The 18,386-nt window shown below is 34.0% G+C and overlaps 1 protein-coding gene across 2 annotated transcripts in view; it reads right to left on the reverse strand.

Annotated features, from left to right (window-relative positions):
• Positions 1-18,386, reverse strand: part of SPATA16 (spermatogenesis associated 16) — a 261,852-nt gene that overhangs the window by 136,870 nt on the left and 106,596 nt on the right. For both annotated transcript variants that reach the window (XM_050778289.1, XM_050778290.1), the window contains exon 4: positions 2,450-2,539. In XM_050778289.1, coding sequence (XP_050634246.1) covers positions 2,450-2,539 — 90 coding nt within the window. The remainder of the gene's footprint in view (positions 1-2,449; positions 2,540-18,386) is intronic.

Here is an 18,386-nt window from a genome sequence, read left to right on the forward strand (position 1 = left end):
TAATTGCTAAAGAAACCAAGATGAAAAATACTTGTACCTGACAGTAATTGTATTGCTTCTCTATAGAAACTCCACACCAGCATAACCAAGAATTATCAGGAATTTTCTCAAGAAGCATTATCAGGCCAGTCATCAAATGATATTAAGCAGATATGCCTATTTCACTGCAGATATACCTAATTCAGTATACATGAGAAAGGCAGTGGAATATTCTGTGCCAATTTCACAGGGCAAATATTGACAAATTCCAAATTTTTAAGTTCTTGTTGTTTGTTTTGGGATCCATGAAGAATTTATGTCACTACTTTGGCTCCAACAGGCTTGATACAATTATGTTATAGCCAATGGTATGCTGGTAACCTGGCCCTCCCAAAGTAAAAAAAAAAAAACAAACCTGGATTTGTAGCATTTGCAATTTCAATAGTGTAGCTTCTCCCAGCATTGCTAATTTCTCCTACAGTTTAGCAATTAGCTCGTTCCAAATTCCTGAATATTTAACAATTTGATCTTTAGAGTCTGTATAAGCACACCACTAGCACTGTTTTACTAGTTGAAATCTAGTTATGAAATTGTATCTAGCCTTCCATTGATCTTTCAATTGGATTCAAGATGTATTAATAAATCACCTGTTAATGGAGCCTATTTTGCAGATGGCTGTTACCTGCTAATGCTGAACTTATTAGCTTCATTTGTAGCTAGTGACCTTTATTAAAACCTGTTTATTTAAATGTGAAACAGAAGGACACTTATTATCATCTCTTAGATTCTCTCTCATTCATACAGCTGGGAAATGTGTGTGGGCAAAAAATGAGCCACCGAGGCACTACAGTGGAGTAAATAAAAAGTAGGAAGAAGTAATACGTGAGTACCTTAGATAAAACACATTGGAGAAATAGTAGAGGGGGAAATACACAAAAAAGAGAGTGATAAAGACCTTTTAAAAACTGTTCAAAGTGGGCCTTCACACAGGTAAGAAGATGTGGCATATTGGTTGTCTGACTGCAAAGTGAGAGCAGTTGAGATGAACTCTGCTTTCCATATCTATTTAATTGAGTTTAGGCAACTCCTGGGAACATCTTACAAACATGGAATTCATGTAAACCTCACAGTGTCAATTTTTTTTTTTGAGACGGAGTTTCGCTCTTGTTGCCCAGGCTGGAGTGCAACGGCGCGATCTCAGCTTACCGCAACCTCCACCTCCCGGGTTCAAGAGATTGTCCTACCTCAGCCTCCCGAGTAGCTGGGATTACAGGCGTGTACCACCACGCCAGGCTAATTTTTTGTATTTTTAGTAGAGACAGGGCTTCTCCATGTTGGTCAGGCTGGTCTCAAACTCCCACCCTCAGGTGATCCACCTGCCTTGGCCTCCCAAAGTGCTGGGATTACAGGCGTGTACCACCACGCCAGGCTAATTTTTTGTATTTTTAGTAGAGACAGGGCTTCTCCATGTTGGTCAGGCTGGTCTCAAACTCCCAACCTCAGGTGATCCACCTGCCTTGGCCTCCCAAAGTGCTGGGATTACAGGCATGACACAGTGTCAATTTTATGAAGCCATTTTATTATACACTCAAACTCTTGCTTCCAATGTCAAAGATACTATTATTTACAAACATTCTAGACAGTAGTCACTAGCAACCTAGGCACTGCATCTCGATTCCTGCAGATTTATCCTTAGAATTTGTGCTTGGAGTAAATCTAGAAACCAACCACATTTTCCTGCTAGATTCCTGGGGTGGTAAAGTGGATGAGGAAGAAATAGCAGGCACCTCTACATTAGGAAATAAGGAAAATTATTTGAGAGAGCTCACGGAAAGGAAGAGGAGTCTTGTGAGCTAATCCAGGAAGGAAAAAAGTCTGGGTTGTCACAGGCGATAAGGAATTCTGAGTGTAGCATTGAGGCTGTTGCGCAACTCTTATAATTATTTGCCACAGTCTAAGTTCTGGGATGCAAATATTAGGGGAAGCTTCACTAGCTTTTTAAAAAAATACACTGGGGTCCAAGAAAAAAATACTTTGGGACATCTCTAGCAACCTTGGTGTTATTTAACTGATGCCATCTTCTCCAGAAATGGGTTTCTAGGATCCTTTCTCATGATTGGATTTCCTCTCCAGTGCTCAAGAGATAGTTATAGAAATGTATTATTACAATCTAGACCAGAACATGAGAGCAAGAGGTCAAACGCATTTCTATTACTTTGTGCAAGTTTTTCCATCATTGTCAGTGACCTCATGGCTGGGAAGTTTGAATTTTAAGAGCTATGAACATGGAATAGCTTTAATTAAAGAGAAAGATAGTCAATAATTGCTGGTTTGACGTTGATAGATAATAATTTGGATAAAATCATATTCCATGAGAGAAATGGAGAGTTCTGTTATACTATTACCAGAATTTGAGAATAAAATTAATTTAACTTGAAATCAATCCTCACAAAAGTTAAAACAAACATACCGAGCAGCCTCTGAATATCTCTCCAGACATCTAAACACTGTGGCTTGACGAAGATGGTTCCGGAAATAGGCTGGGTTTAAAACAATACTTCTGTAAAAAGGTAAAAGAAATGCAAATGTTACTTGGGTTTTAAAAGACAATTACTACAAGTGCATTGGAATGAAATCACAGGCATTCCATTTTATATACTATGTGTTTTTAAAGATACTAGTGAAATGAGCCCCTCCCCCTGCCCCCTCCGCGCCCCCCCCCATATTTGGCAGTTAAGATAAACAAGCATTATTGAAAAACGACTTAAGTTTGCATTATAAAAGAAATTTTATTTATGGGGCTGGATATTTTTACAGATATGACAATGGCAAAGAATTTGAATTCAACTTATGTTACATATAAGACATGGTGCTATTTTATTTGTTTTTAAATGAATTTTTATTTTAATAAATCAGAAAAAGCAGGTTATTTATGGTATGTCTGCTTTTACTGAAGGAGGTTATTAGTTGCTGAATTTCAGTTAAAAAAAAAAAAAAAGGAACTGGAGGCTGGGCGCAGTGGCTCATGCCTATAATCCCAGCACTTCGGGAGGCCGAGGCCAGTGGATTATCTGAGGTCAGGAGTTCAAGACCAGTTTGGCCAACATGGTGAAACCCCATCTCTACTAAAAATACAAAAATTAGCCAGGCATGATGGCAGGCGCCTGTAATCTCAGCTACTTGGGAGGCTGAAGCAGGAGAATCGCTTGAACCCGGGAGGCAGAGGTTGCAGTGAGCCGAGATTGCGCCACTGCACTCCAGCCTGGGGGGCAAGAGCGAGACTTCATCTCAAAAAAAAAGGAATTGGAATTGGGGTGATGTGTTCATTTGAATTCCTTAATTGGTTCTGTGTCTTCTTCCAGCTGGGTGTAAGAGAAGACCTGTACCATTGGTTAAGGGATCTAGTCTTGGTCTTGACTCTTTTGTTAAGGCCTTTCCTCACTTTGGACCTGTGTTTTTTCTTGACTGAAATGACAAGACTTGACTTGTAGATAAGATGAACTAACTGTTCTTACTTGTTGATTCTTCCATCATCTCACAGAGTTCTGGAATCTCAATCCAAACCTAGATGTGAAATGATCACCCTAGCTGCCTTCTTCTCCTAGAGATAAAGGGGTAGTAGACCTTTCACTTCCTTGCTTCATTGAGAGCCTATTATGGGTAGGTGTTGTTCAAGGTTTTTGATATAACAGGGTCAACTAGCTGGATGCAGTCCATGCCCTATCACCAAATGGGGACCCAGCCATTAGTGAAAGTTCGAAATGTAGCTTCTACTGTATTTATCAATGTGGGCTACAGAATGTTACAGAACCAACACATAATTATTAAGCAACATTTTGTGAGCCTGTTTTTACAAGTTGATGGGAATCACTTGGAATTAGTTCATTATTAAAGTAAGTGGTTCTTAACCTTTTTTTTGAGAGGCATACAGAGCTTTCGGAACCAGATAAAAAGTCTGAACCTGTGTCCAGAAAAATGTACATAATCATAATTGCCCAAATTTAGGAAACTCGTGTGACCTCTCAGGGCTCTTCAGGTGTTCCACATTAAAAACATACAGACAAAAATAATTCCAGTCCCTGAAACATTGCATATAAAAAGAATAAAGTAGAAACAAAATCTATCTGGCTTATGGATAATCATAGAATTGTATGATGATGAGATGGATCGATTGTATAAATTAGCTCACTGCAAACACAAATGAGCAGAAAGCAGAGGAAAAGGGAACTTTCTAAAATCATGCATAACTAGTTAAAGAGCTGTCTTAAGTTTATTGGTTCTCCATGTCTAGCCACACAGCATTGTATTATACCACACTGCCTTTCCTATGGTGATTTATGAATTAGAAGGGTCTTAGTTAATGAGGTTTTACGGTACTCCATGACAAGGATTTTTGCAAATGAATATATTAATCCCTCCAGAACACAGATTGTTTGCTCTGGTGTATTCTGATTAAAATGTCGGAAATTTTAAAACGATCACATGGGTTCATTTAATATCAAGACAACATCAATACTATACTACTAATATCAAAACTATAATACTAATACTTACCATGAATACTTTTTATTACTTCAGAAAAAGAGAATGTTTGAAAATCATGTTTATATATTTTGTCCCTACTGAAGCAAGCAATTTTGTAAAGGTAAGTCAGAGTAGCTGAAGCAGAGTGCTGTCCAGGGACTGAGTTTTCTGATTCTGACAATTTTCTTCCACATGATAGCTAATTCTCCTCTATTACTTTATTTATTTATTTCTTCCACAAGTCTATGTGGTGTACTCCCCTATTACTTTATTCACTCAGGCATATTTAGTTAGCATCTACAAATTTGATGGACAAAATCCTTACTGAATGGATGTTTCCAGTCTTTGGCCTCTCTTTGCCTATGATGCAATGCTTTCGCTTTGCTGAGCTATTCTCCAAGAATCTTGCTCTGTCAGACAAGTTCTTCTGACAAAAGTAGATTAGATTGGAGAGAAGGATGAGGTGTGGTGGGAAGGAGGGGTAGTGAAGAAAGAGCTTATCAAAAGAGAGAGAGGAGAGAGGGGAGAAGGCATCACACTTGCTTTGGATGTAGGCAGAGAAGATTTTTGTGAGTGGTGAGGGCTAGTGAAGTTGACACTACTGGAACCATTACAGTGTGATTTATAAAAAGATTGGAATTTTTAAAAAATTGCTTGTAATTATAAGTCCTCTGTATGGTGTGGAAGAAATGCAAGTAGAGGACATGAGTTTAGAAATCACTATCGCTAGACAGGACTAGGTTCTTATAACCATAACACCACTCTGCCCTAAACCACATGATTTGTGGCTTCATGAGAGGAACCCAAGGAAGACCCAGATCCCGTCTCTACCCTGAAAGTATAATTAAAAAAGAATATTTGGTGATTTGAGATGAAATATTTTATTTGGCAATTTATTATTTGTGACTTTTATAATTATTGCAGTATTCACTGCGTGCTTATCGTATGCGCCTGTTAGATATTTGACAAGGAAATGCTAGAGGCAGTTGTAAAGCCTAGCTTTTATACTTTTATTCATTTATTGATGCTTTCTAAAATGACATACGCTTTTAAAGATATATTTTACGTCGTGTGCAACTTGTAGGGGAAATGATGATCTGTCTTTTGAAAAGTTCTTAATCATTTGTCATTTGATGCCATTTGGAAAACTGCAGGAGGCAGCCTGTGACCAAAATGGACAATCTCACTGCAGTTACAGTGAAAACAAAAACCAAAAAACAAAAAACTACAATTGTAATCAGAGAACAATCTCAGAGCTGATTGGTCTGATTTTATCACAGAGGAAAAACTCTGATTTAGCTATGCTGATAGGGCTTTTGGTAAAAAAGAAGAAATATGTTAGAGACTAACTAAATGATACATGTCATTGAATTTTAGTCAAAAGAAAAAGAGTCAGTAATGGGCAATGATTGCTTACTCCATTGATTCACCCCATTCTAAAACAATGGGATCCTGTAAAATAATATGTATTATAATAGATGAAAGCTTATTTTTAAAACAAATTTGTTACCTGTGGTAAATCTTGTGCTTTTTATGATTTCTACTTGTGGATACTTTACAATTTATCTTTTATATTACAGTTCACATGATTTGATGTATGTGTGTGTGTGTGTGGCCGGGGGTGGGGGGGTATTTTATTAAGTCCTAAATTTGTACAGTGGTGAGGCTGGAATATAAGTCTATTTTGGTAATCAACTCAGGTTTCCCAATTCGCTTGATAAATAATCCATCCTTCTATCATGATCTGATATGCCATCCTTATTATACACTAAGATCATATGTACACTTGGGTCTACGGCTGGGCTTTGTAGCCCATGCTTTTGATCTGAATAATTCTGTGACAGAAAATGTCCTAATTATCTTTATTTTACAATAGATTTTAATTTCCAGAAGGGAAACAACTACCTAATGTCCTCTTTGTGAATACATTTGTTGGTTAATATGGCATATTTATTCTTCCTGTTGAACTTTATAATTTTTATTTCTTCCAGCTACAAAGACATCATTTGGTGATTTTTATTGGTATTAAACTAAAGGCATTAGATTAAAATTTAGGAAGAATAGACATTTTTATATTATTTTCTTCCCCTCCAGGAATGTGGCATTCCTCTTCTTTATTCAAATATTCTTTTGTGTCTCCCAGTAATATTTTAAAACTTTTTTTTAAATAGAAGTTTTACTAATTTCTTGTAATATTTTAACTTTTTTTTAAAATAGAAGTTTTACTAATTTTTTGTTAATTCTTAAGTTTAAAAATTCTGTATGAGAATATATGTCAATATGTCTATATTCACAAATCTATGTATATACACATACATATTTGCCTATATATTCTCATGTAGAATTTTAAGGCTTAAGAACTATATAAAATGTATAGAATAAATATATATATTACTGTGAGTATTATCAGCATCAGCACCTGGGAGTTTACTAAAAATGTGAAATCTTGATTCCTACCTCAAACTTACTGAATCACATTTTAACAAGATTCTTAGTTGATCTGTATGCACATTAAGATTTGAGAAACACTACATGTATGCACAATAGGTATGGGATTTTTTCTATTATATTTTCCAAACTCTTATTGATAGCATAGCGTTTAAACATGTATTTTTAAAAATATTTATTTTGTATCCTTATAACTTAATATTGAAATAATTTAATTTTATTTACATCATCTGCAAATAATGATGTTTGGTTACTGCTTTTCAATATTTATAACTATTTTTTTCTCTTACTACATAGGCTAAATTTTTCAGTAAAATAATTTAGATAAGTGAGGTGAGCTAAGGGTGTTTCAATATTTCATTGATAATTATTATTATCGATCAATTTAAGAAAAAAAGAAGTATCATTCTATGCATTATTTTCCAAGAGTTACCAGAAGTAAATAATTTTTAAAAATATTCTTTGAATCTATCAAAATGATCTTGTGGACTTTCCTTTGATCTTTTGTATTGATGAATTAGGTTAATTAGTGATTCAAAAAAAAGTATTAAAATTAATACAGAATACTAAAGCCAAGGATTGAGAAAGTGAATAATAAAATAAAACTATATCCAGGATAGGAAGTGAACAATATAAAAATTCATTTAAAAAATAATACTATGAATTTTATGAAATAGTATACTAAAATTAAGTTGCTAGAGGTTTTATATTTTGTCTTTTCAATTGAACTTATATTAGGTTTAGCTATTAATTCTACTTTTTGTCTTTTGATTTATTCATTTCTGTTTTTATACTTATTAATCAATATTTGTCCTCTCTGAAATTTATTTTTATTATTTCTCTTATTCTTGACATATAGAAAATTCATATTTTCTTTTTAAAGAAAGCATTTAGAGGTTTGAATTTTTAAACTAATTTTAGCTTTGACCATATCCTTAAGAACGAAAGAGTATATTTTATTCTTGTTATAGTTTTCTCTCCTAGTCTCTAATTATAGATTTTAATTCCTCTATAAAGAATTATTTAGGACAGCATTGTTGAATTTCAAAAGGGTTTTTTTCATATAACTTTTACTGTTAATTTCCCATTTTATTACAATGTAACTAGAGAATATCTTGTACAATTTCTTCTTCTGATATATATCAAAATTAATAAATGGTTCAGTGTTAAAAATATTTTAATGGTATGTAGAAGAAGTAATATATTCATTTCTAAGGTATTGTTAATCTGAAATCACTGGAGATAACGTTAAATTTTTAATGATTTAAATAAAACTTCTAGACACCTTTACTTCATTCAAATTCCTTGGAAAGTCTTTTGAGAAGTAAATTTTAATGGTGATTATTACCATTTTAAACCCAGCTTGTTTTCAAAGGCAATATTCTTATTGTTTATATTCATGTTCTGTAATACTTCTCAGAAAGTTAAATTTTTTCCAACATATTTTTATTTAAGTCAGTTTTAATTTATATATAGTCATATTCACTTTTTAAAAGTGTATGGTTTGGTCTGTTTTGACCAATACATAGCCATCAACACAACAGAGATACAGAAATTTACAACGATGCTAAACAGTTCTCTCACTTTCCTTTTTAATCAGTTTTCTTCCCTTATGCCCAGTTCCTGGCAACCACGGATCTATTTTCCAACTTTATAGTTTTACCTTCTCTAGAATATCATGTAAATGGAGTAATATAGTATATACCCTATATGTAAGGCTTCTTTCATTTAGAATAATGGTTTTGAGATTCATCCATATTATTATATGTATCAATAGTTTGCTTCCTTTTACTGCTTAACTATTAGCATTTTCCACAATTTGTTTATTCATTCACCAACTGATGAACATTCTTTTGTTTCTGTTGCTGTAAACATTCATATATAAATCTTTTGATATAAACTTCCGTTTCTTATGGTAAAATACCGGGGAGTGAGAATATTGGGTCCTAGTCTAAGCATATGCTCAACTTTGTAAGAAACTCCTAAACGTCTTTCCAAAGCGGTTGTACTATCCTGCATTCTCACCAACAGTGCATGAAAGTTCCAGTTGCTTTGCATCCTCCCCAGAACTGGTATGATCAGCATGTATGCATGTGTGTGTTTAAAGTTTTAGCGACTGTAATAGGTGTAGATGGTATCTCATTGTGGCTTTAGTTTGCATTCCCCTAGTAACTAAAGATGCTGAGGATCTTTTCATGTGGTTATTGGCCATTTGTATATATTCTTTTGTGAAGTCCTTGTTAATCTTTTGCCATTTTAAAAAACTGGGCAGTTTGTTTCCTTATTATTGTGTTGTAAGAGTTCTTTATGTATTTTGGATGCAAATTCTTTGTAAGATACATATACTGCAAATAGTTTTCTCTGAGTCTGTGGCTTGTCCTTTAATATTCTCAATAGTTTCTTTTGAAGAGCAGATTTTTGATGATGTCCAACTTATCAACTGTTTTTCTTTTACCGTTTATACCTTTAAAATATACTATTTAAGAAAATTTCACTTAATCCAAGGTGACAAAGAATTTCTTTCCTATTTTCTTCAAAAAGTTTGATAGTTTTAACATTTATAAACTATTTGAGTTGAATTCATTTATGGTGTGAAGTAAAGATAAAGACATTTTATTTTTGCTTATAAATCTACAATTTTCCTGGCACCACTAATTGAAAAGACTATTCTTTCTCTATTGAATAACCTTGACACGATAATCAAAAATCAATTAACCATATATGTGCGAGTCAATTTCTGAATGGAGTATTCTGTTCTGTTGATTTATTTGTCTATCCTATGCCATTATTACAGTCTTGACTATTATAGATTTATAATAAACCTTTAAATCAGGTAGTTTAAGTCCTCCCAACTTTGTTCTTTTTTTTCCCCCTAACATTGTTTGGGCTCATTGAAATTCTGTACTTTTCCATTTACATTTAAGAAAGTAGCCTGTTAATTGGTTAAATGTCTGCTGGGTTTTGATAAGTCTATAGAAAACTGTAGGATCTATTGACAATAATATTGAGTCATCTGCTCAATAAATATAGCACTTTTCTCCATAATTAAGGCTTTATTTAATTTCTCATCAATGTTTTGTAGTTTTCAGCAGGAAAATCTTACACAAACTTCATTAGATTTATTCCAAACATTTGACATTTTTTGTTGCCCTTATAATTGGCAATGATTTTAAAATTTCAATTCTGATTGTTCATTGCTAATTTATAGAAACATAATTGATTTCTTATGTTGACCTTGTATTCTGCTACATCATACAACTAAGCTTAATTATTAGTTCCAAAAGTGTTTCCAAAAATACTTTGGGATTTTCTACGTAGATGACTACATCTTTTGCAAATAAAGATGACTTACTTCTTTCTTTCCAGCCCATAACATTTGTTTATTTTCTTTGGTTGTTGTACTGCTTGTCACCTCCAGTACCATTTTTTTGTTGTTGTTGTTGCTGTTGTTTTGTCTTGTTTTACTTCCCTCAGAATTCTCTAAGCTTCTTGGACTTGAATTTTATTGTTTTCCCTTTAATTTTGGAAAATTCTTGTTTTTTTTATCTCTGTCCCATTCTCTCTCTCCTTTTCCTCCTCATTCTGGGACTCTTCCTCATAGCAGGCGAACCCTGCATTGAACATGTGGTTGGTCTCATTTTAGAGAGTGTTTTCTGCTTCTTGTCTAATGGTAGCAGAACTCCTCTTGGTATCTTCCCCGGGCCCAAGAGTGGTTTCTATCTCTTTTTATCTCTTCCCCACAGCATAGGGTTTATGCTTTACCCTTCCTTCAGTGGCTATGGGGGCAGGATAATTTCTGACTTCTTCCCCAGAGGCGTATGTTTTGCTTCTACTTCTCAATCAGAAGCTATGGATTTTTGCCTGGGTGCTGAGAATGTGAATGTCTGCTATCACTACCCCAGGCACTTCAGACTTTAGCTTTATATGAGACTAGGAATTAGGGAAGGAATTTCTTTCTTTCCTTCTTTCTTCTTTCTTTCTTTTTTCAATTTCTTATTTAGGCAAAGATGCCTGTCTAGTTACCATTATCTTGTCTAACTGTTAGCAAAGTAATGATTGTTTTATCCTCCCGAGAAAACATTCCTCTTATTCTTCTAATAACTTGCTGACATTCTTAAAATAGAAATAGGTGGCAGATCTAGAGAAAGTCAGGAACATGGAATGTTTTAATTTCAGCAAATCGTGATAACTTTACAGACAAGATGGTGACATTTATGCTGGATAATGGCGTCATTCCGTAGATTATAACCAATTGAATAACTGATTAATGCTATGTAAGTATGGCCTGTGTTATTATGAAATAAGGAATCTAATGAAATGTCTTTAGCCCTTTTTGTGGACCTTATTTTCATTAGTGAACTAAGATTAAGAAATTGAAAAGATGTCGATAAAATTTTCAAATGGCATAAATTTTACTGAAACAGGAACTCATATAACTGATGACAGAAGCAAAATTTAAAATAATATGGACTGTTTAAAAATAAAAAATCTTATGTTATAAAGTATAAACAATCATTTTATAAAGATAATCATGGCTTGAGTTTGATCACATGGAAAAAATCTGAATATTTTAACTAACTGCAAGCGAAATGATATGATAATATAATAGAACTACAAAAATTGCACATAAAATTGTGCTAAATCAATATAACGCATTATTTTCAAATAATAAGTGGTGTTTTCACTGAATTGTGCCTTAGTCATATAGTCCCTTGAATTCATCTATAGTTCTGAGCATCTGTGAAGATCATTGCCATATCGGAGGGTATCTAGAATGAGTGATCTGGAAAACAGTGTGTGTGAAGAATATGGAATGAAATAAATATGCTTAGAGAGTAAAATAATATCAGTCGGAGCCACAGTAAATACATTCAAATACAAAGTCCTTCCATACGGAATATAGAAGAATTATTCAATGTAATATCAGATGAGGCCAGGCAAAAACCAGTTATAATGCTACAAATAGCTCAGTTCAACATAAGCGGGAACTTACCAACCAGTGATGCAACAGGCTTTCAGGAGAGTTTCCTTTTACTGGAAACATTTAAATGATATTTAGAATGCCATCTGTCAGGACATGTAGAAGAAATTCCTCACTGAGTGGGAGATTAGGCTAAATGACTTTGAAGTAAATTCACAAAAATTTCTTATAATGCAGTATCCAGCACCGCGAAGAGCCTGAGATTTTTTTCCCTACTTGCAAAGTAACAAGTTAGCTTGAAACAGTTTTATGGAAGCTGGTAGAAGATATGAGCCTCCAGGGTCAGAGACAAAGGACAGTTTATTGTTCACAGCAATAACAGTAATCAGAGGTTTTTTTAATTCTTTTTTTTTTTTTACCGGTTCTCTGAACTATAGATCCCAGATGGTGATGAAAGGAAGGTCAGGTGACACCTTCACATGCAGTAGGTTGTACCACATGAGAAAAATATGAGTTTAGGGAATGTGAATATTTTGTGATGGGCTCTAAGCTTGCCTATCTTTTGCTCTAAGGGGAAGCACCACATCTGGCAAGGCTGTAACAAGACTTGTCTTTTCTTTCAAGGCTGTTTGCCATACAACCATCTTTGAAAAGATAGTCTGGAGCAAAGACCAGTCAGTGCCTTGGTCACAAGATATGCAAAAATGCTATACACACGGGTAATTGTCTCCCCACAAGGATAGATTTTTATTTTTATTTTTATACAGGGTTTTGCTCTGTTGCTAAGGCTAGAGTGCAATGGTGTGATTATGGTTTACTGCAGCCTCAGCCTTAGTAGCTGGGACCACAGGTGCATGCCACCACATTCAGAAACTATGGATAGCTTTTGTTCAGATGTGTAGGACCTGTTTGTTATATTCATGCCATTAATAAATTTGAAAAACATTCATAACAATGGGAAAATTAAGATATCACAGGTAAGTGACAGGATGCCTAATATTGAAGAGACAGTGGTTACTATCTATCTATCTATCTATCTATCTATCTATCTATCTATCTATCTATCTTCTGTCCTAGGAAGGGATTAAGGTAGTTTATAAAATACTTATGAAATTAAATGAAAGTAAAAATAACTCACAGGAAACAAATAAAAATACACAAATCGGACTGTATCAAAATTAAAACTTCTATTCGTCAAAGGACAATATAAACAGTGTAATGCAGCAACCCACAGAATGGGAGAAAATATTTGCAAATCATATATCTGACACAGGGTTAATATCTAGAACATATAAGAAACTCCTTTGAGTCAACAACAATTTAAAAGGTAACCCTGTTAAAAATGGACAAAGAACTTTAATAGACATTTTTCCAAAGATGATATACCAAGGGCCAATAAGCATATGAAAAGATGTTTACATCACTAACTGTTAGGGAAATTCAAACCAAAACCACCATGAGATACCATCTCACACCCATTAGAATAGCCACTATAAAAAGTCAGAAAGAAAAAGTGTTGGCAAGGATGTGGAGAAATTAGAATGCTTGTGCACTGTTTGTGGGATTGTAAAACAATGCACCCACTGTGGAACAAAGTATGAAAGTTCCTCAAAAAGTTAAAAATAGAATTACTACATGAACCAGCAATTCCACTCCTGTGTATATACCTAAAATAATTGAAATCAGAGTCTCCAAGAAGCATTTGTATCCCCATGTTCAAAGCAGCATTATTCATAATAATCAAAAGGTAGAAGCAGCCCAACGTCCATTCATGGATGAATGGATTAACAAAACATGGTACCTAACATACAATGGAATACTCTTCAGCGTTATAAAGCAAGGAAATTAAGACACATGCTACAACATGAATGTATTTCTACGTTACACTTTGTGAAATAAGTCAGATACAAAAAGAGAAATACTATATGCTTCCATTTTTATGAGGTACCTCGAGTAGTCAAATTTATGGAGACAGGAAGTAGAATGGTGATTGCCAGGGGACAGGAGGAAAGGGGAACAGGGATTTGTTATTTAATGGGCATAGACTTTTAGTTTTGCAAGATTAGAAGAGTTCTGGAGATTGCTTGCACAATGTGAAAGTACTTAACACAATTGAACTGTACACTTAACACTGGGTAAGATCGTACATTTTATGTTATGTGTATTTTACCACAGTTAAAATGACAACAAAAATAACTGAATGTGGAAGCAAGATTAAAAGTAGAGATAGTTAAGATGAAGGCTGGATGAGGTTAGTGTACAAATATTACATCTTAAGATCCTAAAAGTTTGATTGAGATGGACTACACATCTAAATTTGCAGGTAGCTAATGAAAAGAGGGTCACATAGCCAGTATTAAACAAGCAGTTGTTCATCTCAAGTATTTCTTGGGCTATAATCAGAAAGATGAGCTTATCCAAAGATGCCCTATAATGTAACAATCTGTATTCTCAGTAACAGATTTACAGAAAAATCAGCAAGTGTTCCATATTGTTGCTTCTTACAGCTTCTTTAAACATGGGCTGTTGGCATAGTACTAAATCTCAATCTAGTAACTTAAATTCTGGGGTAAGTAAAAAATGAGAATAGAAAGAAAACTTATGCAACAGTGCTGTCACTATACAGAGATTCAATGAAATCTTAGTAGTTTTGTCTTATTTGGTCAACTGACTTGCTACAAAAGATTGATTGTTAGAATTAAATTAAAACTAAAATGAAGTATAATAGTCCTCTGCTTATTGAAAAGAATTAAAACGCTCATGCAGTTTAAATATCTTCAACAGATAATCAAGATAGAAAAATGGAATAACCCAATTTAATTTACATTGGAGGAAAAGAACTACTTTATAAAGTATTAGAGCATAAAATTAGAAATAAAGGTGTTAGATTTTGAAATAAGAAAATTACCATAGATTATTGTCAAACAAAGCATCTAGCTCTGCCAAAACACTAGCAAAGTATGTTTTTGCAAAAGCATGAAAGTAAAACCTAACTTCAGGGAAATAACAAGAAATCATTCTCAAATATTACTTGAAATCTCAGCATGTATGTGGCACAGCAGAAGAAAATGAGGTTTAGAGAAGTCAAACAGAAAACAACTCAAATATTATCTTTCATGTTTTACCCCCTAAATTGCAATTAATTCTACAACTAGTTAAATGTGAAAAATATTAAATTACAGAATTATCTCAAGTGAACAACAAACACCTATTTCTTGACATGACAAATAATTTATGAAATAATTACTTAAAAGATTTGCTATATTGTCACAACATTGAAAAGTATGTAGTCAGAAAGAAATATTATATTCTCTGTCTTCTTTGTAGAGCTAGTAATGAGAACACACTAAAAATCATCAGGATCTATGTTCAAGTATATTTTACTCTGAAATTTGAGTATGATATTACCTTGTTTAGGAAGACAGAATTTATAATATTACAGTGGGGGATTCAAATAATACATTTAATGGATCATCTATACCAAAAAATAAGAACCTTTAGAAGGGAGTCTCCTAGGGCTTCAAGTCTTCCATGTTCTTCATCCAAAGGAGTATTATCAGTTAACATGCATCAAATAACCATCAAAAATAAGTATGATTACTGGATCTTTAGAAGCATGCAGTGAAATGCCTTCTTGAGCAATGGAGAACATTTATTTTTTCTACATTTCTTTGACTTTCTTACTCAGTTAATTACTCTTTATCCACTGCAGACTTCTCCACAATGGGAAGTAATACTCACTATTATCATTCACCTGTATATATTCAGCACCTAAGTAAATGACTGACACATAATAGGCATTCAATAAATATTTACAGAATAAATCAATGTTAATAAAGTGGCTGAACAACATTTCCTCAGGAGCTTCCAGAGAACCTAATCATACCTAAGGTTCACTAATGAGATCTACATCTCTTGTGACCTGAATATATCAAGGATCACCCTCCACCAACTTCTGTGCCTGTATCCCAGTTGAACATCAAATATACAGAATCTTACAGTTTCTACGTTAGGCAGATGTGATCAGGAACAAAAGGCAGTTAATGTAATAACAGCATAGAGATAGGTAAGTAGGGCATTTGAAAACAATTTCCCCCAATTTTTTTTTTTTTTTATAATTTGAAAATCTGAAAAAAGTTCCTCATCTTTGTAGACTGTGTCTTTCCATTTTTTCTTTTATCTGTCAAATGCCTGGATAGAGTGAACGTGAAATAAATTCCCGTTTATTTTTTCATCTACATTGTAATCCCGAGTCTGTTTGGTAAAAGCTGTTAGTAAATCACTTGGTCAGTTCTCCCAACAAAATAGTCTTTAAGTAATACAGTATATCAACCTATCTTTTGACATTTTCATTTTTCGTTCTTGACATTTTCTCTTAAAAAATAATACAGTGTTGGCCCTATTATCTTTTGGAGTCTGTGAACCAAAATATCAGCTATCAGCTCTCTTGTAGAAAAGCTATCAAAGTTCAGAAACCAAAGATGTAGATGTGAGGCCCTACACATCTGTCTGTCTAATACTGGAGGGGAGGGTGGAGGATTGGTGATGGTGGTTCAAGAGCGGTGTGTTGAGTTTCACATGTTTTTTGCCATTTGCTGTGTTACTTGGGTGAGGTTTATTTTATTTTGTTTTATTTTATTTTATTTTTTTGGGGGGGCAGAGTCTCACTCTGGCACCCAGGCTGAAGTGCAGTGGCATTATCTTGGCTCTCTGCAACCTCCGCCTCCCAAGTTTAAGCAATTCTCCTGCCTCAGCCTCCCAGGTAGCTGGGACTACAAGTATGCACCACCACGCCTGGCTAATTTTTGTATTTTTAGTAGAGATGGATTTCACTATGTTGGCCAGGCTGATCTTGAACTCCTGACCTCAAGTGATCTGCCTGCCTCAGCCCCCCAGAGAGCTGGGATTACAGGAGTGAGTCGCTGTGCCGGGCCGAGATGTATTTTAGAATGATTAGTTTGAAAGGTATAATGAATACACTTCCCTCTGTTCTACCTGTTGGAAATTACTTATGATTCATTCAGCAACAATTTTTGAGTGTAAACCATGTTCCAGTCACTGTTCAGGTTTTAAAGAAAAGAGCCAGAAAGGTAAAAACATACTTAAACTAATATTTTGAGTAGCCTTATTGTATGGAAGTAAGTGTCTGTCTGCATTCTATTATTTTTTATGCTGCCTTCACATAGCAAATTATACAAGAATTTTAAAAATGAACTGAAATATAGTATATTGAATTTCATTATGTAATTTTACTGGATAATAAAATCATACCCTTATTTCTTTTACAGTCTGAAAACTAGAGGGATTTTTGATGTTAGAGTTTTAGAATTAGAGGGATGTTTGACAGAAAAATCAAGACCACTTGTATATCAGGTATTAAAATTACCCATATTAACATCATAATTTTTTGATCTGTGGAAGTATTAAATTACATCCGGATAACAATATTTTACCTACTAAGTCCTTTGTAGCCCTTTTACCAAAAGAGAAATATTGATTGTTATTCCTATGCTTTATGACATTGTAGGACTTCTAAATATTGTCTCTGATTTTCCTTTGCTAAATTAACAGAATTAGTGGGAGTTCCACAATGGACATTGTGTTTATGTAGATAATGTCCAGCCCAGCTAAACCACCAGGTTATATACTATAGTTTGCAAGTTTGAAGTCAAAATTTGAATTGGCTATGGACTTTGATATGGGAATTATATCAATACTGGATTCAATGTTTAGTTATACATCAAATTACCATTTCTTTAAGTGATTCCAATTAGGGAAATCTACTAATTACTAATATTATAAATGAATATATTAATGTTTTTTCTTTGTAATACACACTCCTTTCTTTATTGACAAAGATGATTAAATCTCCCATTTTTACATTCTGTCCTCTTTGGCTCACTGTACTGAGTCTCAACCTGTTGTGACTTGCACCAAATAGAGTGTCACAGCACATTACTTTGGAAAGAATACGCTTTCCAGATATTTTTAGTAGTGCTGCCATTTCTGTGAATATAACGACAACAGCATATATTGTGTTGTTTTTGTTGAAAATGTTACGTTGGATACTAACTGACTAGCCCTCAACTAAAAGTATTAACCTAGTTGAGAGAAATAATAAAAATACATACATAACCAGTAAACAACACATCAAAACTTGAAACAGTTAAACTGTGGCATGCTTGCAAGGGAGACGGAAAAAATAAAAGGTTTAGAAAGGGGATTTCCAATGATAGGACAATTTAAAAGGTAAAAAGGGCTAATCTGGAAAAAAATCCAAAGAAAGTGAGTTTCGAGTTGCTTTTGAAATAGTCTCATCAAGGGAAGGAAGGTAGAAAATTCACATTGGGAGAAAGGCTCAGAAATGACTTGGTGATAGAGGATGGTAAGCCGTATTAACAACCGCCAGGTAAATTAGCTTGGCTAAAGCAATAAATTGACCATTGGGGAAGGTGGGAGTCTATTAAGGGCTGTTCATTAGTGAAAGGATTTTTAATTTTATGAAAGAAACTAC

Source organism: Macaca thibetana, chromosome 2 (genome assembly GCF_024542745.1).
Source record: "Macaca thibetana thibetana isolate TM-01 chromosome 2, ASM2454274v1, whole genome shotgun sequence".
Taxonomy (NCBI): Eukaryota; Metazoa; Chordata; class Mammalia; order Primates; family Cercopithecidae; genus Macaca; species Macaca thibetana.